At 41.8% G+C, this 27,769-nt stretch overlaps 1 protein-coding gene and 1 pseudogene across 1 annotated transcript; one reads left to right on the top strand and one right to left on the bottom strand.

Annotated features, from left to right (window-relative positions):
- Nucleotides 1-3,283: 3,283 nt before the first annotated feature.
- LOC123819635 lies at nt 3,284-4,248 on the bottom strand (annotated as a pseudogene).
- An 11,729-nt stretch (nt 4,249-15,977) lies between these two features.
- On the top strand, nt 15,978-16,922 carry LOC123820219 (olfactory receptor 1L8-like). Its single transcript, XM_045840959.1, has one exon. It carries the CDS (start codon nt 15,978-15,980, stop codon nt 16,920-16,922), a length of 945 nt encoding a protein of 314 aa, XP_045696915.1.
- The last annotated feature ends 10,847 nt before the right edge of the window (nt 16,923-27,769 follow it).

Genomic DNA, 27,769 nt, shown 5'->3' with positions numbered 1-27,769 from the left:
ACGCTCAATCCACTGAGCTACGCCAGCCAGGGCTTTAAATTGTTCTTTATTTTAATTCGTGTATCTTTGTTTCTGACTGGATCTCTTTTCTTCTGTTGAAGTCCTCACTAAGTTCCTTGAGCAGCCTTCTAAGCAGTATTTTGAACTCTGCATCTGATAGAGTGCTTGTCTCCATTTTGTTTAGTTCATTTTCTGGAGTTTTATTCTGTTCTTTGATTTGGGCCTTGTTTCTTTGTCTCCTCACTTTGTCAGCCTCCCTGTGTTTGTTTCTGTGTATTAGGTAGAGCTGCTATGACTCCCTTTCTTAGCAGAGTGGCCTAATGTTGTAGGTGTCCTGTAGGGACCAGTAGCACAGCTTTGTCTGTTACCTAAGCTAGGACTCAAGGTGTGTGCTTTTTGTGGGCTGAGTACACTGTCTTGTTGTACTTGAGCCTTGGTTTCTGCTGGCAGGTTAATGGAAATACTTTATGTAGGCCAGTCACCTGCAAGGACTGGCTGTGACCACTTACCACCATCCTCCACCCTCTGTGGAGGATCAGCTGTGCAGGAGCCAGGAGATGGTGCTCTGACATGGTCTGTAGCTGTCCACTGGATGCACAGGCACTGAGGTTTCTGATGTGGTGCAGGACAAGGTTAGCTGCCTCTTGTGTTCTGCCTGAAGTTACCCTGCATGAGCTATCAAGCAATTTGAGATGACTGCTACCTGTGGTGGGCTTGGAGGTTCCCAGGCAAAGCCAAGCTCTGAATCAAGGCTGGCTGCTGCTAGTGCCAGACCTGGGGCCACTTAGGAAGATGTATGGGGGATGGTGGCTCACTAAGGCTGGCTGTTGCTTGTTTGAGATGATTAGGAAGTTTTGTAGCATGAGCCAAGAGCAGCCATTCATATGGAAAGGCCACTGTTAACAGCCTGGGTGGGTCCATAAGTTGGGTGAGACTGAGTCTCAGGGGCTGTATAGGATAGGGCAAACAGTGTAAGGCAGGTTGATGCAGTCTCAGATATGGCACCCACATGTGAGCTCTGTGGCTTTGTAGAGGGAGGACTCAGAAAAGGGACAGTGGCCTCTGCCTGCCTTTTTTTTCCTCTAAGAAAACTATTCCGCAGCTCTCCCCTTGATGCCAGACACTTGAGTTTCTCCCAGTATGCCACTGGTGACTCAAACTCCTAGCCCTCTGCTGCAGCCAAGAGGGAGTGAGCCCAAATCTGTATGTGTTTTCTTTAAGAGGACATGCTTGGGAGACTAGAAGTTTCTTCCCTCAAATCAATCTGCACTGATTTTTGCAGACAGAAGTTATGGAGACTTGTCTTCCTGGCCCTGGAACTCTGGGCTGGGGGCTGTTGTGGGGCTGGGGGCTGTTGTGGGACTATCTCCTGGCTCCTGAAATATTCCTCTCAAATTTTTTATCCACCACATGTGCATGTGGGACCAGCCTGTTTCACATCTCCACCCATTATACTAGTCTGGATGGATATGTTTTCCTTAATTCCATAATTATCGGACTTCCACTCAACTCGATTCCTGACAGTTCTGAGTGATGGGTGTTCTGTAGTTTAGTTGTAATTTGATATGGTTAGGCAAGGAGGAGAGTTGTGTTTACCTATGCCAACATCTTGATCTTATTGATGATTCTTCTATGACAAGATTATCACAAATGTGACAGCCAGATGGTAATTTTTCAAATACTATGTTTTTTCCTATGTTTATTAATTGTGTTCTCTTATAAGAAGGTAGTTACCCTTATTCCCCACTCATTTGTTTTCTCTTTGTTTATTTCACTATGGACTCATGGATTTTTCTTATTATTCTCTGAGTTATAATCCATTACAATTGTTATTCATTTTGAATATCTAGGTGTGTTTATTGTTTACAAGGATTCTAAATAATTTCCTAGAGAAGTCAACTAGGGAATATATATAAAAGGAACACAAGAAGTAAAACCTTGAAACCAAAGTCTAAAGGAATGTTTATACATGGGTGTGTATCAGGAGTGGGACAGAAAGAATGAGGGATCAGAAGATAAAGATATATATATATATATAAACACACACAAAAGTTTCCATCTATTTATAATTTTTAAAACCCATGAGCTCGAACTGATATCTCCAATTCTAGTTAACACCTGAGAGTCCTTTTGCAGCTTCTTCTTTTCTATGTACAGTACCTTTCCCAGGACAGCAAGGAGTCACTCCCTTCTCCTCAGTCTTTACTTGTTTGCTGAATCTTTGTATACATGGGAAGTAGTTTAGAATCTTGAACTCATACCACTGTTAATGACATGCTAAGTACAGCTTAAGACTTTGTTTCCAGTTTTTTTTTATTGTGTAGGTATATAGACAAAATTCTGGGTTCAAGAATTACTAGAGTACTTACATTATTTCCCTCTTTGGTCTGATTATGGTATTTATTTAAGATAGAGTTAGGTTCATTTGTCTTCTTGATTCTATTTTGCTTTATGCACCACCTCTTCTATTTCTCTTCTAGTGGCAAAAGACCACATGCTCATAACCAGGCTAATAATTATACTCACCTCGCATCTCTTCTGTCCACCTTCTCTGGGCAAACCACCTCATTAGGTTTCTGATTTATTATTCCTGTGTTTCTTTTTTGCTCAAATGGGCAGACATATGTATATTTTATTTCTCCTTAATTTTTACCAAAAGTTCAGTAGTATCAGTACCCTTTTGCACATTGCTTGTTTCCATTTTACAATATATCCAGATGATTCTCCATATTGATTCATAGATGTCTTTGCTTTTATTTTTTGACAGTTGCCAATTACTCAATGTCATTGATGCTCTTTAGAGTTTCATGTAGGGGTCCTAAATTTGAGATATTGGTGATGAGTCTCCTAAATGCCACCACATTATGTATCTTAGAAGGCTAAAGTGGTCAATGTGGTGTTTTGTATATTACACATTAGTTAAAAATTAAAGAGGCAGTAAGAAGTAATCTCTTCATACAGCCCAGAAAAGAATTACAAAATAGTAATAATGTATGATTAATAAGTTGGTAGAGGGGTAATGGAATACCAAAATATATATAATTAAACAAAAGGGAGGAACACACCAGTAGCAGACCATGACGCTAAATCAGTATGTCTTCATAATACAGTGTGAAAATACATAAGCAAACACTGACATATCTCAGTGGAGAAAAAGACAAATTCATAGTAAAATTGTACAACATGTTTTATAAAGATTTCTCATATACTCAGACACTTATCAGAGATGATGAATAAGTGAAACATATTATTTAGGAATAAAGAATTATAAATAACTTAAGTATCAAACATGACCTGGTTGATATATTAACTTTTTTAATCCTGTAGAGAAATATTCTAAGGCCTCCTTTACATCTCTGTTCCTCAGACTGTAGATGAAGGGGGTTCAGCATGGGGGTAACTACCGTATACATGACCGAAGCAATTACATCTTTGGAATCCCATGATGAGGACAAAAAGTAAACACCTACAGTTGTCCCATAGAATAAACACACCACAAAGAGATGGGAGCCACAGGTAGAGAAGGCTTTCAAGAGTCTCTTAGTGGAGGGAGCCCTCAGGATGATGGTGCCTATACGGATGTATGAGCCCAAAAGTAAGAGCCAAAGGCAAAAGTAAAATCATTCCTCCCTCAGTGAGAATGACCAGCTCATTGAGGGAGATGTCTGAGCAGCTGAGCTTTAGGAGCACAGTGATGTCACAGAAGAAGTGGGTGATGACATTGTCGGCACAGAAGGAGAGTCGGACCAAGAGGACAGTGTGCAACAGGGCATGGGCACATGAAGTAATCCATGAGGCAGCCACCAGCAGCACACACAACTCCTCCCTCATGATGGTGTTATAGTGTAGAGGGTGACAGATGGCCACATACCTGTCATATGCCATCACTGGCCAGAAGGAGATTTATCAACACAACCAAAAACGTATGATAAAAAATACAACTGAGAAATGCACCCTGCATAGGGAGATGAAGATTGTTGCTGAGTCTGCATGTTCATGAGCATCTTAGGGACAGTGACAGATGAGAAAGAGACATCAGTGAGGGCCAGGTGGCTGAGGAAGAAGTACATGGGCGTGTGCAGGCGGGAGTCCAGCCTGATGAGCAGGATGATGAGCAGGTTGCCCAGCACTGTGGTCAGGTACATGCCCAGGAACAGGGCGAAGAACACACCCCTGCTGCTCTGGCCTGATGGGGCAGCCCCCAGGAGGAGGAAACTCAGACACACTGCTCTGGTTCTCAGGCCTCATGCTGCTCTTCTGTCTGCTGGGGATGAAGGAAGGTTTGGGACTCTCAGAATCCTGGAAAGACAAGCAGGATCATCACATCTCATACTGTAATTTTAATGGGGAAAATCATGAAATTTTTCCCTTATATTTTTTATTGTTTACACCATTACAGTTCCCATTTTTTCTCTTTCCCTGCATCCACCTACGCCCACACTCCCCCCACTCCCTTAGGCCATCACCACAGAATGGGTCATGCCGTGTATATTCTTTGGCTAATCACTTTCACCTGCCAGGTGCCATTGACCTACAGCTGTAAACTCAGGGCCCACTCCACAAATGGGTGACTGTTTAAAGCCCTTTGATGCCAGAATAGCTCTAAAACCAGAACAGTCCACAAAGTCTTCCATAATAATGCTGGCCATCCTGGGGCCATAAACACTGCACTGTATATTAAGTCAGGGGCTTTGTCTACCTTTTATAATCCAACATCAGCCTTACATTCCCAGACTAAAACATCTTCACAACTACGGTAAGAATGGGTATTCTTTCTCTCTTATATTAGCTGCTAGGAAATAGAAACATAAAAATGATATAAATCTTACGTGCATATATAAATAGTATGTATTGCCATTTTCTATAGGTTAAAAAAATATCAAAATACTTTTTAATAGCCAATAATGGAATAACGTTTTTATGGTGACAAGTAGTTATTTAAATGTTGAATCACCATGTTGTACACACCTGAAACTAATATTGTATTGTATGTCAACTATGATTAGAATAAAGTTAAAGGGAAAACATTATCAAATATGCAGGTCAGTCTACTCCATCTGCATGATCACAGCCGGTGCTCTTAACTACCACCCATGGACACCTCTCCCATCCTTGGTAACACCCTGGGTTACTGTAGGGTTGCAAGCAGGTCAATAGTTTCTTAGATCCCTACCTAAATAGTTTCCCTCCATTTATATTGATCTGCTTTCTGATTGAGAAAAAGACCATTACATTCATTATCATTTATTCAGGAAATACATATTTATTGCACGCCCAGCCACACACACTGTCCAACAAGCAGCATACACCCTCCTATTAATAATGAGGGCATGCTTCCACCCTTTCTGACCCATCCCCTTCCTGGGGGAAGGCCCATCAGCATGGGGCAGTTAAGCCTGTTCAGTCACAGGCACACTGATTAAACCACCACCAACATCCCATGCACATGGTCACACAACATGGTAACACAGAGAGAAAACCAAACAGTACACCTTCCTGCTCTCACACACCAGTGTGTCACCCACAGACACAGCTCACATGTATACCATAAATAGTTCCCTCTGCTGCTAGTTCACATACTGCTGAGCAGAGTGTGAATCCCCTCTGATGTGACCTTGGCTCCTGTGAGGTCAGTTGTCTTCTTGTCCAGCACCACAGCCAACAGTGTCACCTCTGATGCTCAGCTGTGATGTCAGTACTTACAATCACAGGCATGAATCAGGAGTCCCTAGTCACACACCAGGAGGCTGATACAAGGGTGCCCAACCTTTTGGCATCTCTGGGCCACACTGGAAGAAGAAGAGTTGTCTTGGGCCACACATTAAATACATTGTAACCCATAATCACAAAAATCTCATAATGTCTTAAGCAAATTTATGATTTTTTGTTTTGCCACATCATAGCCATCCTGAGCCACATGTGGCCCATAGGCCACAGTTTGAACACCCTTGGTATATGCACTGAAACAGCCCAGGTTAGGTCTCACTGAGGAAAAGAGTCAGGCTATGAGTCAGATACACAGCACAAGCACACACATGAAACTACCAAATGACATGTACACAAGGATGCATATACAATACACAGAGACAGAGAGTATCACACAGAAAGCCCACCTGTCCACAGGCAGAACCATAGTCAAGTGCACAATTTACAGCTCCTCTGACTTGAGCTCATCCTTGGTGATCTCAGACCCTTCTGCTCCAGACTGTGGCCTGACTCCTCAGCTTCTCTTTAGGAGACTCAGACAAAAAGAAGAAATCTCTGTGGTCTCAGTGCTTCTGCAGGTGTTTATGTTTCTTAACCAACTCCAGAGCAATGAGCAAAAGGGTAACATTTTAATTACCAATATGAGGACTAAAACAAAGTCCCCAAGCTTCTGGGCCAGGGAGGAGCCACCACAGGGTAATGACCCACTTCTGACTGCCCTTTGGGGAGCTGTGTGTCCAGGACCAGAGGGGACTGAAGTCCCAGGGAACAGTGTCCCTGATGCCAGTGATGCCTTTCTTCTTGGACATGGATCCAGCTGGGACAATGGATTTTTAAAAAGAGATTGTAATAATGGCTTATTTAGAAAGGTGTTGGTCAGTTTGAGGGGAACTCTTATGGCGTGGTGAGGGCTAGCAACAGTGGGGAACAGGTGTAAGAGGAGGGGGGTGGTCATCAGAACCTGGTGAGACATGTAGGTTTAAGAGAGGACCCCCTAAACAGGAACTGTGGATGGCCACTGTCACCCCATGGTCCAGCAGGGAGAACAACAGACTAAATGCCCCAACCTCTTTCTCCTTCTGCCTTTGATCTTTTGCTTGTGTTTTCCATTGGCCTATCCCAAAGGGCCAGGGAGCCCACTTGATGCAGCCCATAAAGGTCCAAGTCCTGAGACAAAACACGGTGGAGGAAGCTGGAGAATTGACCTGGGGCAATGGCGAGTATCTGGCATACACTGCTATAGATAATACGAGGTCTGTCTGGAAAAAAACACAGCCATTGTTAATATAACGAGAACAGTATGTGTGACATCGATGTAACTGGCAGCCAAGACGAGTGGACTGCAATGCACGTGCATGAACAATGATGACTTTATTGTACTAGTCAGTGGGGACAGTACACACTGTTGAATGAGCATGTATACTGTGTGGCTTTCACGTTCAAAATGACTGAGCAAGTAGAGCAATGAATCTGCATCACATTTTGCGTTAGGCTTGAACATTCTCCAGAGAAACTATTTGGATGATCCAGAAGGCCTTAGCTATGGGCAGCTGGTGAGTGGCACCTTCATTAGGACAACATAGCTGCTCATGCATTATGTCTCGTGGAGAGTGTTTTGGTGAAATCACCAAATCACCCAGGTGACTCAGCCCCCCAACAGCCCAGATTTGGTGCCCTGTGACTTCTAGATTTTCCTAAAACTAAAATCATCTTTGAAAGAGAAGACATTTCAGACCTTTTGATAAGATTCAGGAAAATATGGCAGGGCAGCAGATAGTGATTGGGAGAACTTTGTGAGGCTCCCAAGTTGCCTACTTTGAAAGGGGACTGAGGCATCCTTGTCCTTGGTACAATATTTCTCATATCTTGTGTGTTCTTCAATAAATGTCTTTATTTTTCATATTAGCTGGTTGGACACCTTCTTGACAGACCTCATATATTATTATGAATTCACAATCCTCATTTAATTTCTGAGTCATAACCCATTACAATTGTTATTCTTTTTGAATATACTATTATTTCAGATTCATTTCATATTTATGAGTTGAAGGGCCCAGCAAATTATAGAACTAATGCTGAAATGAAAAATAGGGGGAAACAGTATTTTCACTCTCTAGGGAAGAACATAGGTATTTCAGAGATGAATTCTTTATTGAGCATTCTGATTCATGGTATGTGGCTTGAGGGTCCATCCCCTTGCCCAACACACTGTACCATCTTCAACTCAGCCTGTTAGCATTTTCTCTTGGGCTTCTGGATGCTGCTTCATTCTGACCTCTTTAAGGAGAAAAATTTCTGGTCACTCATATGCTTGCACAAAAGAGATACTTATTTCTGTGGTTTTAGTGTAATCTGTCCCCTTTTCTGTCAAAGGTGTATCTCTGCATCAACAAAACTATACCTGGCAAGTAAATTAAAAAGTAATCCTATTCGCAAGAGCATCAAAAACAATGAAATACTTAGGAACAAATTTAGCACAGAGGTGAAAGAAAAACTTGTATACTGAAAACTATAAGACATTGAGGAAGAAATCAAAGAAGACACAACTAAATGGAAATATATCCAATGCTCATGGATTGGAAGAGCTAATATTGTAAAGTATCCATGCTACTCATAGTGATCTACAGATTCAATGCTATTCCCATCAACATCCCAATGGTAGTTTTTATAGACATAGGAAAAACTTTCCTGAAATATACAAGGAACACAAATGTTCCACAACAGCAAAAACAATCTAAAAAAATAACAATGCTGGAGGCATCACCCATTTGTATATCAAACTACACTATAATGCTATAGTGATCAAAACAGTATGTTACTGGCACAGAAATGGACACATAGGTCAATGGCAGAGATTAGTGGGCCCATGCATATGTGGTTGACTAATATTTGATGATGGAGTCAAGAATACTCAATGGAGGAAAAACAGTCTCTTCAAAAAATGGTGCTGCTGTTACAGAACAACAAGGGGGCCGGCCAAGGGCAATATACTATTACCCAAAAGGAACCCCCAGGTTCATTATGTCCACCATCTATAGAAAAGATGTCTCTCAATGCCAGAGATTCGTGAAAAGGAAAGGAAACGTTTATTTAATGCTACACAAACTTAAAGTAGTGACCTAATGTCTTCTTCAAAATCCCAAAGTCCCTTAAAACTCCCACAAACACTCACAGTCCTTCCTTCCCCCTTTGCCCATTCTGGGGTACAGTATCTCAGGAAAAGATAGAAGTCCCTGGCTCAGGCAGTCCCCAGTTCTTCCCAGTAATCCATCTTGGCTGGGAGACCTCTCTCGGTTCCTGGCAACCTCAGCTGTGTTGCCAGGATCTCTGCTAAAGCTGGGTGGTGGTTCCCCCTGCTAATGCTGCAGAGGTCCCCACTCTGGGAAAGGCATGAGGTTCTCTCTCCACTGCTCCAGCCCAGTGGTCCTCTCTCCCAGGGCCACGGGAGTCGCCACTCAGCCAAAACCGTGTGGTTCTCTCCTGCGATGGCTGCCATGTCTGGGTTTTAAATTCCCATGCCAACCTTCCTCTGTAGCCCCATTTCTGACTCCTCCCACACTCGGCCACACTTGCCATCAATCTCACATCCTTTCCAGCTTTACTGGGCTGCCATCGTGGGTCTTGGCAGGTGTGTCCCCATGTCATGGAGCCAGTCTTCTCTGAGCTCCCACACAGGTGCTGTAACTCGGGGAACCTTCCCCCCAGTCACATCTTGAGGGGCAGTCCCTTTCGATTCCCCTGGCCCAGAGAAAGGCCACAACTATTTAGCATATCTAAGTGACCAGCCAAAGGCTATAGGTATGTTAAATGACCATGCCATGGATTAGCTGCAAAGCTGTTGCTGTGCAAAACAGCCCTGCATGTTCTTGCTCCATGTGTCCCTTCCCCCAACCCACACCTGTGGGAGAAGGGGTGAAGACATCTTATATGTCTTTCTAATATTTCTTGGACAACTTGAGTTCTGGACCCCATTTCAAATGGCTATTTGGGGTCCCCCCTCTGGGCTGCACCCTGTAACACCGAGTTGGTTGGATCACTTGGTTATAGCATTGTCCCGTACACAAAAAGGAGTTCAATCCCACATGAGGGCACATACTTAAGCTGCAGGTTCAGTCCTGGGTTAGGGTGCATAAGAGAGACAACCAATCAATGTTTCTCACACTGATGTTTCTCTCCCTCTTTCTTTCCTTTCTCTCTCTCTCAAATCAATAAACATACTAAAAAGTTTTTTTAATGGTGCTGGGAAAACTGGATATTCACTTGCAAAAGAATGGGACTGGGCTCCATCTTATACCATTCATGAAAATGAACTTGAAATGAACTGAAGACTCGAATGTAAAACCTGAACACAGGACACAGGACAAACCTGAAACACAGGACAAAAGCTTCTTGACCATGATTTTATGGAAATTATACCCAAAACACAAGAAACATAAGCAAAACAACAACAAGTGGGACTCTATAAAACTAAAAAGCTCCTGTTGCACAGCAAAACATTGATCTACAAAATGAAAAGGCATCCTGCAGAATGGGAGAAAATATTTGCAAACCACATATTTGATAAGGGGTTGATATCCAAAATATATGAAGAATTAATAAATCTTAACACCAACCCCCCCCCCAAACGATCCAATTAAACACAGGCAGAGGACCTGAACATACATTTTTCCAAAGAAGAATTCAAGTGGCCAACAGGTACACAAAAATATGTACAGCATCACTAGTCATCAGGGAAGTGCAAATCCAAACCACCGTGCGATATCACTTCATGCCTGTTAGAATGATTAGCATGAAAAACACAAGTGATAATAAATGTTGGTGAGGATGTGAAGAAATGGAACCCCCGTGCACTGTTGGTGGGGCTATAAACTGGTATAACCACTACGTAAAACAGTATGGATGTTCCTCAAAAAATTATAAATAGAACTACCTATGATCCAGTGATGCCAATTCTGGGTATTTATCCAAAGGAAGTGAAATCACTATCTTGAAGATATATCTGCACCCCATATGTTCATTGCATTTACTTAAATAGCCAAGACATGTAAACACCTAAGTGTTCATCAATAGATGAATGCATAGAGAAAATGCAACATATACATAGATCTATTTATTTATCATTCATCTATTTCAGCCATGAAAAAAGAAGGAAATTTGCAACATCCTATCTTTTGCAACAACATAGATGGACCTTGAGGGCATTATGCTAAGTGTCATAAGTCAGACAGAGAAGACAAATACTATATAATTTCATTTATTTGTGGAATCTTAATAAAAACAAAACAGAACAATCTATTCATAGAAACAGAGAATAGATTGGTGGTTGCCAGGAGAAAGGAGGAGGTGATGGGAGAACTGGGTGAAGGCAGTCAAAGAGCACAAACTTACAGGTACAGAATGAATAAGTTCTCATTGTAATTTATAGCACGCTAACTATGGTTAATTATGAGACTGTACTGTATATTGGAAAGTTGCTCTCATTGCTATGAGACTAGACTTTAAAAGTTCTCACCACAACAATAAGTTGTAATGTGTGAGGTGGTATGTTAACCAACATTATAGTGGTAACCATGTTGCAATATATACATATATCAAATCATTGCATTGCACACCTTAAACTTACACAATGTTATATGTGAATTCTATCTCAATAGAGTTGGAAATAAATAAATATTTGTTGAAAGAATGAACGAGTGCATGGAAAGCAGGAAGGCCACATGAATGGTAGGTACAAGAGGCAGGGCTCAGATCCAAGGCTTTCTGTCTCTGTAGCCCTTGGTCTTCACATGTAGATTAACAGTTAAAAATTGTACTCGAGGCTAAGGAAAAGGACACACATGTCTTGTGTGAGAGAGTGGTTTGCACAGAGGACAACCGAAGAGTGTGTTTTTATTTCCTATAAGATTGTTAGGATGACGTTCACCAGAATACATGATATTCTCTATATGAAAGTCGAAAGAAAATCTCTCCTTGAACCTGGGTTCAGGGCCAGGAATAGTTGTTATCCTCATTTTTCTGTTAGAGAAACTGATTCTCATGGAGATTAAGTAATTTGTTAAAAGCAACCAGTGGCAAGGCCAGCATGCTAATAAATATCTCCTTTCCTCAGCTCTGAACCTCAAACCACTGCTCTGAGCCTAAACTCTGAAAACACATTATTTCCAAGGCCCTTTTGCTAAATATAACAATAGCCTTGCTCGACCGTGTGCTTTAAACACTATCCTGATACCCCTTAGAAAGAAGTCTAATTCACATGCCTCCCCAGACACTGGGACGCACATACACACCATTGACCTACCCTCACTGTGAATCCTCTTGACACTGCAACCTCCCTATATTCACTTATGACCTGCTTGACTCTCCAATAGCCTTGGTCCTCATCAGAATCCCCAAATATAAAAAATATTCACCCACATAAATGCCTGTCACCTTTGATAACCCATAACAGGAAACTGAAGCATGCCCTTGAAATGTTAAGTGGTTGAGAAGCTCTGAGATTAGCCCGGAGATTAGCCCCAACATCTAAACAAGAACCCTCAGGGGTCTCCTTAACCCTTTGGTGTCAGCTCTGCTAACTGACTCCCTTTCTGATGACAGGTCCCAGGACAGACTCCCCTGAGAAGTGTTCAGAGCACAACTCCCTCCCTTAACAAGAGCCCCAGAGGCCAGCAAAGTGGAGCTCAAACTCATGAGAAGCTGGCCAGGCTTCTGCAATCCAAAGGGTCTCGACACTGCATCAGGGACCAGACGTCAGGAAAGAAGCTGGGGGGTTGAGGCCAGTGAAGAGAGCCATGTTGTTCCTCTAGAGGAGTGTATCAGTTCCTCTCTTTTTTCCTGTTCCTCTCCTTGTTAATCAGCTCAGGATTTCCTGGGAAAAGGGTGAGGGAGCTGAGCTTTGGCTGAGCAGCAGACTTGGAGACAACTAGCAGATGTGGCACAGCTCAGCTCCTGGAGACACTGGGAAGGTGAGAGAAGCATCTGTATATGAAGGTGAGCTTCAGGAAGCTAGCTGGTCGGTTTGGTGCTCATTCTTTCTTCCCTGAGAGTTTCAAGTATTTTATGGATTAGACGTCATTGAGCACAACTAAAACTTCATCTGGCTGTTGGTGTTAAGCCCCACGGGTTTGATGTGTAGGAAGCAAAATTCCATCAGTAGGGGCAAAAAACCTGTTGTATTCTCAGTCTCATTCACTGAGCTTGTGCTTTTAGAACGGTTCTTCCTGATTGTCAGATCCAAACCCTTCTCCCCTTTTTTCTAGTCTTCAACATGGGTGATCCTCAGGTCTATGATCTGGAGTACCCAACTTCATTAATTAACCCAAATCTCCACCAACATTTTGGATTCTGTATTCCCCAGGCAGCCCTTTCACAAATGACTCATTTTAGAATTGCCGTTGTTTGACAAACTGCTTTCAGACATGGAATCTCACTTGCTATTGGTGAAACATCAGGCACCAGCTTGTGGACAGGTGATGGAGGACACACCAAATCCCAGTTTTTGTCTTAAGTCCAGGGCACAACCACAACTCCACACACAATAGACACACCCAGCTATGCACAACCAAATTTCCTACCTGATTTTGGCTAGTTCATCACTGATATTCAAATTTTCAAATTCCATCATCTACCATCTGTACAACACAGAAAGAAGGGTCACCTCTCTTGGAACTACAAGGGTAGATTCTGAACATGGGAGTTGAAAGCTTGTCAGATAAGGGGGATTGAAGAGTAGTTCATGAGGAAATGATGACAGTGAAGAAAGCAATGTGTATACCCGAGCATGGGGAGGTGAAGCAGTGAGTCAGCTGGGTTCAAATCCCTATTGTACTTCCCTTCCTCAGGGACCTGGAGCAAAGCACTTCAGCTCTACAAGCTCCCATCTCCTGCTGACAAATTACACCTCACAATCCCCCATCGTGGAACTTAGCAAGATGCTCAGCACAAGCTTGCTCATGTGTAATTTTCAATAAGTCCAGGTTATTAACTTTAATAACTGATTCACTCAAATTATTCAATGCATAAACAAATATTCCTTCCCTGAAACCTTACAAAATCATGAAATTGGTGATTTGGCAGTGAGAGATATGGTATTTCAAACATGTGACTTAATTGATTTTGAGAACATGCAGGAACAGCAGAGAAGGAAGGTGATGCTGGGACTGATGAGGACCAGCAGCTTCTCCTGGGTGCTTCCAGTGCGCTTGTCTCTCTCTAAGTGCCGTAAATGCAGTATCTCGTTCCGTCCTCACGAGGATCTGGATATCTGTGTCCAGTATCACAAAAGGCCTAAACTGAGGTCTAAAGATGTTTAGTATCTTACAACTAGAATGTAAGCATTTTTTTGTTTAACTCTCTCAGCAACTTTCAAATATGCAATACAGTGTTATTAACTATGCATCATTTAATTGTTAATGAAATTACAGCGTTTAATTGTTAAATGAATTAATGTTAATATATACATTATTATATATTTTATTTTTTGAATGAAAACCAATGAACTTTGTGTGCACTTTTTCTGTATGCCATTGTTTCTGAATATCTAAGATCCTATTAACTTTATTGAGTTGGTTGTGAAGAAGGTTATTTAAAAAAACTAGAGAGAAACTTGGACAGATGAAATTAGTGATTTGTTGGAGTATATTAGGACTGTGATAATTTAAGGTGTTATGTTTTTCTCTTTTTTCAAAAGGTTTTTTATTGTTCAATTACAGTTGTCCACATTTTTCCCCCACTACTCTCCCCTGCCCTGCCCATTCCCCTCCCCCACATTCAGTCTTCCACCCTGTTGTCCTTGTCCTTGGGTCCTTTATACATGTTCCTGGAAAATTTCAGTGCAATAAGCCCATTTTAAATGTGTGGAAAAATATTCCCATTAAAGAAATTATTTTCTTTTAAAGATTTTATTTATGTCTTCTTAGAGGTGAAGGTTGAGAGAGAAACACTAATGTGTGGTTGCCTCTCGTGTGCCCCCCCACTGGGGACCTGGCCCTCAGCCCAGGCATGTGCCCTGACTGGGAATCGAACCAGTAACCATTTGCTTCACAGGCCAGGCCAGCACTCAATCCACTGAGCCACACAAGCCAAAGCAAGAAATTATTTTAAACACTTTGGTGATAAAGTATGTTCACTGTAGAGATATTTATGGTAACCAAAGATATATAAATAACCAATGTCTCCAAATGTTGGGAAGTCCCTATGTAGTATGTACATTCACTAGGTGTGGGTGAATATGCAGGCTCTAAAAACCTAAAAAAATAGGGTGAAAACCCTTTGCTGACACCAGATCTCTTACTTCAGAGTGTTTTGTGTGAGCAAGAAATGGAAGCCACTTTGACATCCATCCAGGCAGCTGGATATGACCGAAAAAACACATATTTTAACAATTAATATGTTCCTCAAAGATATTTTTAGATACATATATGAAAGACAAAATTTTAAAACATGAATTGAATACTTGACAAATGATGCCCATCCTGTGTAAATGGGATTTAGGAAAGGAAAAATAACTCACAAAAAAGGGGAGACTTGCACAGACTGATGGCAATAAAATGCCACGAGCTAAGAGTGAACCTCTCATTCTGCACCCAGAGGAGAAAACAACACTTTGTTAAACTGAGATCAACATTCCTCTTAGATCTGCCCTGTAAGTTATTTTGGCAAATTCTTATTTTTTTCCAAAACAGTGCAAAGGTGAGCTTTAGAATGACGCAATTGAATTTGCTGTGACAGGGACTGAGTGTCCTGTGACTTTTCTATCCAAAACACCTCCATCTACACTCCCCATCCATCTCTATTCATTTAAATACTGCTTTATTTTCTTCACAGATTTTATCCCTACTTTATATTATATCATATATTTTGTTTGTTGATGATCTACCTCCCCAACTAGAACATGAGCTACACAAGCTACACAAAAGCAAGGATTTGTTTTTTTATTGCTGTCTTTTATTGCTATGTCCCCATCAGGGAAACAGTGCTTTTCAAAGAATAGGAATTAGTGAACTTAACTCAGAGAGGTCCGTCTCTGATGGCTTCTAAGGAAAACTCTTATTCTGTCCCTCCAGCTTTCAGTATAAAGACCTTGTGATGCCCATGGACTTGGAAAAGGAGGACCGCATCAGGACTATGAGGTTGACAAGCTGTGCCTGCACAGCAGCAAATTGTGATTAAATAGAGGACACAAAGACTTTGCTGGGTTCTCATGATTTGGGTTATGGATTTGGAGTTTTGTGAAATAACAAAACTTCTTGTACATATCTAGACCCAAGTCAATGGAAAGAGTCAACCAGACCAGCAGTGTCTCTGAGTTTATTCTCCTGGGACTGTCCTCCCGGCCCGAGGACCAGATGCCACTCTTTATCCTGTTCCTCATCATATACCTCATCACTATAACAGGGAACCTGCTCATCATTTTGGCCATCCACTCTGACCCCCAACTCCAGACCCCCATGTATTTCTTCTTGAGTTTCCTGTCTTTCACTGACATTTGCTTCACAACAACCATCGTCCCCAGGATGCTAGTTAACTTCCTGTCGAAGAAGACCATCTCCTACAGTGGGTGTCTGACTCAGATGTATTTTATTTATGCTCTGGGCAATACTGACAGCTTCCTCCTAGCAGTCATGGCCTTTGACCGCTATGTAGCCATCTGTGATCCCTTCCACTATGTCACCGTCATGAGCCATCACCGTTGTGTCCTGCTGGTGGCCTTTTCCTGCTCATTTACTCATGTCCACTCTCTCCTACACACACTTCTGCTGAATCATCTCACCTTCTGTGACTCCAATGTTATCCATCACTTTCTCTGTGACCTGAGCCCTCTGATGAAACTCTCCTGCTCCTCCACATTTGTCAATGAAATTGTGATAATGACTGAAGGACCTATTGTTCTAGTGACCCCTTTTCTATTCATTACCTTTTCTTACATGAGAATCCTCATCGCAGTTCTCAAAATCCCCTCAGCAGCTGGGAAACGCAAAGCCTTCTCCACTTGTGGTTCTCACCTCACTGTGGTAATACTCTTTTATGGAAGCATCTTTTACGTCTATTTACAGCCCCTCTCCACCTACGCTGTCCAGGACCACATGGCAACACTTGTCTACACAGTTTTGTCCTCCATGCTGAATCCTTTTATCTATAGTCTGAGGAACAAAGACCTGAAACAGGGCCTGAGGAAGCTGATGGGCAAGAGGAAATCCCAGCAGGCACCCTCCTGACAGACCCACTGGAATCTGCTGGTTGCTACTGGCTCTCGGTGAAGAGACTGTTGGAGATTAGCATTGTTAACCCATGTGTGACAAGGCTGTTAACATACACTGATGGCAGCCCCACCCACTAGCCCTGCCTCAGCTTAAATCATGGTATCTTTCCTCATTATTCCTCTACTCCCCTACAAACATTCATTACTTTCTCATCTTCCAAGTACTGTTTTAACTATTTTCCTAAAAATATTTCCTGAACAAACTTCTTTTTATTAAGACATACTCCAAAACACTTCATATTTCAGTATATTGCTGAAAACAATTTATAGCTGTTCAATGCCTTTGCAAATACTTGAAGAGGAAAAAAAAACCTAGATAAGGAAAAGGAGAAGGAAGATAACATTTTAGTTAATTTTATCATTTTGAGTATTTTTATAATTATTGTACTCTTTCTAAAAACTTGGATTTTTCTATCCAGGGAAACTGTCATGCCACCATTTCTCTGTCTATCCTTACTTTATTATATTACTATGGCTTTATTTTTTATTTTTCTCTTATTATTTTTTACCAAGCAATTAAAAATGTTAATGGCCAGAAAGAACAAGAACCAAGAGTGATAACATGAAAATTATCCATTTCACAGTGGGAAGGTTGGAACATTTCTTCACTCCATCTATCCCTAAAGATATATGTTTAAAAATATATGATTTAATACTTTATTCTAGAAACTACCATCCATAGAAATGTAACCTGTAGAAATATTATCATAAGTGTATATTGAATGTATATACACATATATATATAATCCAAGTTTATAATAGATAAAACCTAACAACACCCTAAAAGCCTATCAATAGGGAATGGAAAAGTTAATTATGATTAATTGCATACCATGTAATATAGGTGCAGGTTCAAAGAATGAAATGGATCTCTATTACTTCCTTGAAAAGCAATTAGGTAGAAAAATCAAGATGTGGCACAAAGTGTAAAAATAATATGTTTTAAAACTATAGATGAATATATATGGGGGGCAGAGAGAGGAGAATTTCCACTCTTTTAACACATTGTTAATGTCTGAATTTGTTCAAAAAAATATTCGTAGCTCGTGGAATTTAAAACCATTAATAAATTAGATGACCAATGCAACAGGGAAAGACTTTTTTTGTGAGGTATTAGCTGAAGAGAGACTGTCTAGGTGTTTGCATATCTGAAAAACATCATTATGTGGGTCTTTCACTTGAATGATAATTTGATGGGATATGGCATTCTAGTTACCAAAACTTCTGGAACTTTAAAGACATCTCTGTGTTGCCCTAGGGCATCAGCTGTTTTCAGTGAGAAACAAGAGGTCATTTTGTGTTCCTTTAAGCTCTCTGCCCACAACTGCAGTCTGTAGATGTTCTACACTACACATGGCCGTGCTGTCATCGTGTAGGCTTTGGGTGAGCAGACTCCAATTCTGCCCACTTTACTCCAAGCCTGGGCACAGGAGCCTGATCATTGTCCTTGGAACCTGACAAGCCGATTCTAAAATTTAAATGGAAATGAAAATCACCTGGGATGGCCAAGATGATCTTGAAGAAAAATCATGAATCTGGAGGACACACCTTACCAAATCTCAAGATTTAACCACAAAGCCGAAATAATTAATACAGTGTGGTATTTGCATAAGAATACAAGAATAGAGCAATGTAACAGAATGGAGAACCCAGAAATAAATCCTGGTTTATACTGTCACTTGATTTTTGGCAAAAGTGTCAATGCAATTTAATGGGGAAGGAGGGTCCATTCAATACATTATGCTGGACATACACATAGAAAACAAACCTTGACCTTACCCCACGTCATACATAAAAATGAATTCAAAGTAGCTCACAGACCTAAGTATAAAGGCTAAAAATGTAAAATTTCTTGAAGAAAGCAGAAAAAATGCATGTAGATACATATCTGTATATTCAACATTATATATATATTATATCCTATGTATTCTGTATTATACCTATACATAGATATTTTATACCTGTGTGTGTGTGTGTGTCTGTATGTAACATTTGTGGACTAGAAATGACTGAAGATTTCTCAGTCAAAAAACACAAAGGACTACTAAGCACATATAAAAAATTATTTTTGAAAAAAGATGAGCTATTACTAGTGTGGGGGATGAAGAAACTCCTCTTCTAGGTTCTTCCTACTGCTCTAGTAATTAAATCAGTATGAGGCAGATTAACAAGAGAAAGTAACCAAATTAAATTGCATAGGTATGTATGGGAATTCCACATACATGAGAGAGTCAGAGAGCCTACATGAGTGACAGGGTCAGTGACAGAAAGGAAAAATGAGGCACATATGACATTCTGAGCTGAGGATGAGATACAGCACCTTAGGGCTTCAGGGGGAAGACAGTCATTCAAGAGACAACAGAAAGAAAAGATGTTCAGTAATTAGAAGTTTGCTCTGCCTAATAGGTAGGTCATTAAAAAAAAGACTAACCACAAAAGAAAAATTATTCAATTGGATTTCATCAAAATTTAAAACTGCTCATCAAAAGACCCCTTAAGAAAGTGAAAAGAGAAAAATATACACCGTACATATATCTGCTAAAGGACATATTCATAATATAGAGAGAGCTCATATAAATATTTAAGCAAAAGTATACAACTCCATTTTTTAAAGTGGGCAAAAATCTCGAACAGGCATTTTACAAAAGACGATACTCAAATGGCCAATATCACGCGTGAAAAGGTACTCAACATCATTACTCACCAAAGAAATGTAAAAGTCCCAATGCAATACCACTGAATACTCAATAGCATGGTCACAATTTAAAAGATAATACAAAATTTTGGTAGGATTTGGAACAACTGAAACTGTCACATATTGGTGGTGGAAATGTAAAATTATAGAATCATTTTAAGTAACAGTCTGTTAATTTCTAATAAAATGAAACATACAACTACCTTATTTCTATTTTTTAAAAAAGTATGCAGCTTTATTTGTAACAAACCAAACTAAAACAAATCAAGTGTTCCTCAACAGGAAAACAGATTAATAAATCATCAGTAAAAAGCTATACACTTGAGATTTAAATTATTTTAAATATGTAAATTATTATTCCATTTTAAGAGAAGTTGAATGACCTGAAGATGGTGAGCAAAGACTCTGGAGACCACCTGCCCAGGTGCACAAATAGATGAATACTGGGCAAATGGGGCTTCGTGAGAGTCTACGGGACAGTATAAAGGGAATATATTGGGCAATTCAGGGAGGTGCAGAGTGGGCATGGGAGAGTCATGATACAACTTATCACCACACAAAAATTATCTTCACCTCACAAATTTTCTCTTTGTCTTGTGAATCCCATTGACTTGAGTCCAGGATAACATTTGCATGTCTAGACAGGAGACGTATCTGCTCAGAATTTGATTTCAGTTTCTCTAAATTTAACTGTTTGTATTTGCTTTACTTAGTGGGGCTAAATTAAGACTGACCATAAGTGATGCCCCGTTCCATCCTGGTAAAGATACTATAGTCCTAGCATTCTTTGCCTTTCTGCTCATTCCCAGAGGTGGACAAGAACCGCAGCTCTGGACAGCCTAAAGCTGCTACAGGCCTGTAGAGGGCAGTATATCTGTACCACAAACTTCTATCCAGAGAAGCCCAGTCTGGTTAAACAGGTTGTCATTGGAAAAAGTAGGAGAACCAGGGCAGCTGAAAGAGATCACATAATGGGAAATAATAGCAAGGAAGGCATTTGTCATTCTTAAGAAACTACCTCAGCAAGAGAATAATATTCTGAGCTGTTTCTCTTGTAAGTGGGGCTGAGTCATGACCAGTGCAGGAAGATGCCCCAGGATTCATTTTTCCCTGAGGAGAGTTGGACCAAAGCTGCCTGCAACAATTTCCCAAAAGCACATCAACCAGTGTTCCTGGATGACCTGCCTCGATAACAGTAGGTTAGGATCATCATTTCAGCCACATTTTGTTGTTATGTTTATCATACTGGTTCCCTGTACCCCTAAGAGGATTCCTGCCTTTGAACCTCACTGGATATAGTACAATGACTGTCAGCTGAGAACTGCTACGTTATGTTTCTGTAAACCAGGACAACACCCTGGGTAAAGTGAGTCCCTGGGTATGAAGGAGACTCTGCCCAGTATGTTGGAATCTAAAAGTTGCCTTTTTGACTGCACCAGATATGAATGTGGATGGAAAACTATACCAGCAGACATTCAAGGAATCACAGTGATCTCCAAGAGGGCAATGGCACGACTACATGGTGTCACTCTAGAATTTCCCAAAAAGTGATTATGGGAAGCCTTTTGGATACTTGAACTGAAATGCACCTACCAAGTGAATCTGCTTCTCTGGCAATCTGTTGTGGAACACAATACTTTTTGTGCACGTAGTGTACTTGAATTAGGCCCATGGCAACAGTGGTTGTAACCACGTAACATTGGCCTAGAGGACTAAAAGGGACTTACAGAGCTGGGAGCTTGGTTAAGTCTGCTGAATCAAGGAGAAAGTACTTTCCTAGAGAATTACTATTCTAGTCTAATGGTTACTAGGGGAAGTCCCCTTCCAGAAATCTGGCTAAACTTGGCATTTGACCCAGAAATAGGAGGAAGCCATTTGAATGGACCATGCGTTTACTAAATGAACTCACCATCTTGCTTGTCATTGACTCTGGGTCAGAACATGTGCCCTTATCCAGGAAGGAGAGTGTGCCATGTAGATAGCACCAGCATCTGATGTAGTCAACCAGCAGTGGCCAGTTAGGCTCAGATAAGAGGAGGCTTATTTGTGGGAGCATTATGGCCAGCCTAAATTATGTCAAGATGCTACTGGTAAGCATGGTATTTACTGACACTCTCTTAGAGCCAAATTGTCAAACCAAATTGTCAAATTGTAGAAAGGATTTTTGGCTCTTTATGATACAAATGATAGAGTTTAAACAGGTTAAGAGTCAACCTTAGATCACCCTCACGGGAGGCAAGTGGGTAGTGTGCCACAATTGTGCCTGCATCCTGAGTTAATATACAGCTTGTTCCTTGCTGTCTGGAGTACTGTGGGCCCCAGACCAGATGGAACCTAGAGTTCACTGAGCAATGACCTTTAGTAATTGCACCAGTTATGAGAAATGTGTGGTACATGAGAAAATGATGTTTTTGCAGGGAAGACGAAGAAATCGTCAAGGCTATATAACTAATGTGGACAGGTTAAACATTTTTTAATCTATCTGCCCCAACTACATGGCATAGTAAAGAATTTTCACACTGAGTTATAAAAATAAATAAAAATGGAATATAGGTATAAAACAGTTGTCAGAATTAGAAGATATTTGAGGAAGCCAAACTAAAACCTAGAATTGGTGTAATACCTATGGAGACTTATTGACCAGAGAAAAAAGTAAACTTAGCTTTAGAAAAGTGATATATGTAACTAATAGCTTTGTTAAAGCCCATAAAAAATGCAAGCAGTAGTGGGAAAGAAAGAGTGAGGGAAATGGTCCAACTGAAAAAGATATATTAGAAATCTTGGGAGGGAATACACCCTTGTGAGGAATGTGAGTCGTGGTTCAGTGTGATTGTCTGGGAGCTATTCTGACTCCTGGTTGGATGATCAAAGTCTTAATGTCACAGCATTCTAAAATGTCTAATTTTGTACCCCAAATAGCATAGATGTTACTGTATGAAGAATCTTTTTTCAATTTTTTCTTTTATTTTTAAATATTATTTTAGTTTTTACCTAGAGTTGATGTATAATATAATATTAGTTTTAGGTGTACAAACCAATGATTAGACATTTATATAACTTTTGATGTGATCATCCCAATAAATCTCACACCTATCTGACACCATACATAATTATTACAGTATTATCGACTATATTTCCTGTGCTGTACTTTACATCCCCATGACTATTCTGTAATTACTTCTTAATCCCTTTATACCTTTTTCACCCATTCTCCAAACCCCCCTCCCATTTGGCAACTGTCAGAAGAATTATTTTTTAAATGCCTAAGGACTGTGTGGCAAAGAAACATTGACAATTGTCAGAGATCAACTGGATGGAAAGAATTAACAGGAGAACTATTGTATAATCATTTTTTCATTCTCCAGGAGACCCGAGGATTTGACTCTTGATTCCACATCTTTTAACAGTAATTCAAAGAGCATATAAGTAGATGCCTGATCTAGGATAAGTTAGGGTCCTGCAATTTAGTGAACCAGTAGCGTGTGTGCCTGTTTGTCAAGACTGCCTGCTGGGTAACCAGTCATTAACAAGAGGCAGCTGCACAGAAATATAGGTGCTAGAAATACATCTCAGAAAGGGCTGCATGATCACCAAGATATAAAAGCCAAAGGGACCCCAGGTCTGATGCAATTCTTGACCTAAGTGAAGGCTAACACTGGGGCGAGCCAGACCATCAGAGCTGCATACCTACATGTGTTATGGGTCCCCTTAGGATCACTTGGACTAAATTGGATCTTGGCAGGATGCCCCCCAGGCATCCACTGAGGACCTTTAGGAGAATTTGCTATGTTTCTTCTGAGGACCTTGCTGAGAAGGCCTTTCTTTGTATTGCACAGTAATCTCTTCATGAAACCCTGTAAGAGATATTTCTCCTAGATCCCAGAGCCAGAATTGGTAGCACTTCTCCTAAATAAGGGATTCACTTTTATCTCTGAGAACCACATTTATACTGAGAGCCACATAAGTGACCTGCTCTCCCTCTTCATTTTGGTTATTAAGGAGCTCAGAGTTCAATGAGCTGCTAACCAAGTTATCGAAACTTCCTACTGATTTGGGGCACTCTCCTCACACTTGCCTTCACTATCATCATCTTCCTAATACCTTTCTTTTTTGCTTGTCCCTTGGCTATTGTTTGTTATATCTATCTTTCTGAACGACCTCATTCTTTCTTAGAAGAGAATAAAGTAGAAAAAGGAAAAAAAGAAGGGGAGAGAGCAAGCATGGAAAGGAGTGAGGGGAAGAAACCAGTCCAGCAAAAACTTGGCTAATTGTTTTGATGCGAATCTGGGGTGTCTCAGAGTATAACGTTCAAGAATCTAAAATACAGATTAATGGAAAGTCTATTCTCTCCCCTGAACACCCCCTCCCCCTTTGATATGTACAGAAATTCTTGAGGATGCTTCTCAGCTTCACACAGGCAAGGCCTGAATTCTCCCCCTTGACCCAAGAACCAGGGGTGCCCCCTGGAGGACAGGTACTTCATATCCACTAATAGAGGCCAGTAGCTAGAAGCAGCTTGGAACAATGCCAAGAGCTTCCCCAAGGGATAAACCACATAAAACATTATTGGGACTCCATACTGAAAACCCAACACTAAGGAGCCCCTGACATCAATGTCCCTTGAACCTAAATAACTTGATACTATATCAAAAACCAACATAAAATTTTATCTACCTTCTTCACTGTCCCTGGACTAGCATGCCCATGGGTGCACACACACCCCCCTTTCCATTGCCTGAAAACTGTTGTCTCGCCACATTAATCTATCCCATCCACACACAAAAATAACAATTCACATCTACGGACATCCCTCCCTTCCCAAATACCCACCATTGTTTCTCAGCCCTGAGTCACCTACCAAAAGAAAGCTGAGCCACACCTGTCAGATGTGACCATGACTCCAGCGAGGCTCTGGGGATATTCTCAACACCCAGCAGGAAGGACCTCACATTCTCCATTCCCTTGGGCTGTGCTTTGCTTTCTAAACTTGGAGAAGGCACAGGACAGAGTTCTCTGCGGGAAGACTAGGAAGAGAGAACACCCTTTTCCCTCAGATCACAGAGAACCCCAAGGAGACCTGTGAACAGAGGTTAATGCATTACGGGGTTGGAGAGGTGACTCTGGGCAACTCTGTCTTCTGAAATGCGTCAGGATGGGGCTGGGGACCAGAGGTGGGCATGAGAAAGGAATTATGTTGGGGACCTGTTCCCCTGTTGACTGCACACGCTGCCCTTCTTGTTTTCTTTGGCTTCCTCTGGCAGAGGTAAGTGGTGGGAGGAACGTAAGGAAGCTGGAGCTCTTGGCTAACATGGGGATTCTGAATGAATTTGCAGACGTGATGCGGAAAAGCCTGCATCTGGAGAGGCTGCAGTGGAGACAAAACATCTGGATGTCGGAGGCAAGCAGGACTAACCCTCCACGTTCACAGTCCACACGTGCCAGGTATGCCTTCCTCCAGGCCGCCGTCTGAGAACAGGGAGTCCCAAAGTGTCCATGAATCAAACTTCGTCAGAAGTCATTCTGAGTGTTTTGATAAGATATCAGTGAATCAGAAAAGGGTTACCCACGTGTCATTGTCCAAATTCACTGAACAAAATCAAGGGCAATCTGTGTGTACAAAAAGGAATGGGTGGTCACTATGATTAAGCCCCTGGTTCTCACATGTTTGCTTAACCTAAGTGCAGACCAGGCAGGCTTCCAAGGTTTAACCATGACTGGTTACTTACTTTACCAAAATATTTTTGTCTGCCTCACAGTATAAACTCTGGGGTAGGGGGGTGCTGACCACCTGCCAGCACTGTGCTTTGACATGCTTTAGTTCGCTGAGTTCTCCCGATAACTCTGGGAGATGGGTACTCCCACTATGCCTACTCGATGGTGGAGAAGCTGTGTCACAGAGAGATTAGGTAACTTGTCATAGACCACTCAGCTGATAAGGACAGGGCACACCTAGGCAGTGGGCCACGCTCTTAGTCTCCATGCGGTGGCCCCTCCGCAACAGCCAGAGCGTTTTCTCTCTTCAGGCAGAAACCAAGAGACCTGACTTTCAGCCTTTGTTCTAACAGTAAAATGTCATGATAATTAAGGTCCTTCCTCCCACCAGTCCTCAGTTTCCCCCTTCTTTAAAACGAAGGGGTTAAAACTACATGGTCTCTCAGAGTTTCTCCCACTCGGAAGTTCTGTGAGTCATTTTAAAGTTAAAGCAATAGGAAACCAAGAATTACGTTTGGGAGAGAAGGCTCCTGCCTTTCCCGATGGGTCTCTGCCCCGCCAGAGGTGAGTCAGACGAAGTGTTGCTCTTTAGACGGAGTCTGAGGTCTGCTGCCTTTCTTCCTCACATCTGTTCAGAAGCCTAAGTGACCATCCAAGCATTCTTTCCTTCTACAAATATTTATCAAGGGACTGTTCCAGGCACTGTGCCAGGCTGGGTGGCGTAACAAAGAACCAGATGCAGTCCTCATCCTTGGGCAGCTCAGAGTCTAATGGGGAAGACACCACAAGAAAGTGATTGTTGTGGGTTGAATTGTGCCCCCCCAAATATATCAGAGTCCTATTCCCCAGTAGCTCAGAATGTGACCTCATTTGGAGATAGGCTTTTCACGGGGGTACTCAAGTTAAAATGAGGTTGTTAGGGTGGATCCTAATACAACATGACTAGTGTCCTCATAAAAGGGGAAATTTGGACATAGAAACATACAGGGAAGAGCCCACCCAGGTGGCCTGCAAGCCGAGGAGAGAGGCGTGGAAGAGACCCGCCCCTCACAGCCCTCAGAGGGGCTGACGCCGCCAGTGCCTTGGTTGCAGACTTCTCACCTTCAGAACCGGGAGACTGTAGGTTTTTGTGGCACCCCTCAGTTTGTGGCACTTCATTACCTATCAAGCTAATCAGTGACTTACTCAAATTTTCAGTTTTAAAAAATTAATCTGCCTACAGTGTAGAGAATAAATTGAAAGGGGACAAGACTGGCCGCGGGGAGGCTGTTCTGAAGGAGGAGGTGATAAAGGTCTCCGTGCGGGCAGGACCGCGGAGACAGAGCGAGGCTGGCAGGCCGGGAGAGTCCGGTAGATGTAAAATCTCCAGGATGTCATCATCGGTTGAGAAATGAGAGGAAATGAGAAATCAAGGGCAGTGCTTGGTCTGTGTTTGTTTGCAGCTCAGATAAACACGTGGGCAGAGCAAAGTCTAGTCATCCACTCCATCGGGAATCACAGACACGGGCTCTGTGATACTTAAGGACATGCCACAGAGTCATCACCTTCAGCTTGCCACCCAGTGCTGACTTTGATCTTGAGGTGCTCCTAGCTTCATGCCGGGTGTGGGTCCGTTTTCTCCATAAGTACTTGCGGATCTCGCACAGTGTGCCAGCCACTCTGCCAAGCTGTGGGGAGGTAACGGAAGGAGAGGAAGGGGACTGCTGTGTACTATGTCAGGAAGACAAACGCTAATCACATAAATAAACGAATCCTTACAGACTGTGGTTAAGTGCTATAAAAGAAGGAAGGAGTTCTATAAGAGCATAAAGCAGGGTGACTCGATCCAGAAAAGTACTGGCTGGGCTGAGTTCCAAAAGACAATAGAGAAGAAAACACACAGGACAAGGGCCACCATGAGCCAAAGCAGGGAGGAGCCTGACATATTTGAGGACCGAAATGAAGTCTCTGGGGAAAATAAGCCTGAGGGGGTGCTGGAGAGGACTCAACAAATACTCAAGGGAGAGGGGCCTTGTGCTGGGCTGAAAAGTATCCTCTCAAAATTCATACTCACACGGGACCTCAGAATGTGACCTTATTCGGTAACAGGGTCTTTGTAGACGTAATCAAGTTAAGATGGGGTGACACTGGATGTAAGCGGGTTCCAACCCCGTGACTGGTATCCTCCAAAGAAGCGGGAAATTTGGGCACGCACACTGGAACCCCGGGGGTGGCTCACAAGCTGTTCAGCCTGAGGTTAAGATTTTATCTGGAGTGCATGTGGGGGCGGGGCTACCTCAGCTCTCCTTGAAGCAGCTGTCTGTCTGATGGCAGCCTTTTCTAGGCACAAGTCCTCGTTAATGTCATCACCTTTAAAAAGGAATAATGATAATAATAACTATTATTTATTGAGCACT

The sequence above is a fragment of the Phyllostomus hastatus genome, unplaced genomic scaffold (assembly GCF_019186645.2).
Source record: "Phyllostomus hastatus isolate PE091 unplaced genomic scaffold, TTU_PhHast_1.1 phas_contig_34, whole genome shotgun sequence".
Classification (NCBI taxonomy): domain Eukaryota; kingdom Metazoa; phylum Chordata; class Mammalia; order Chiroptera; family Phyllostomidae; genus Phyllostomus; species Phyllostomus hastatus.
Note: the sequence above shows the minus strand (reverse complement) of the source record. Positions and strands in the feature narration are given on the sequence as shown.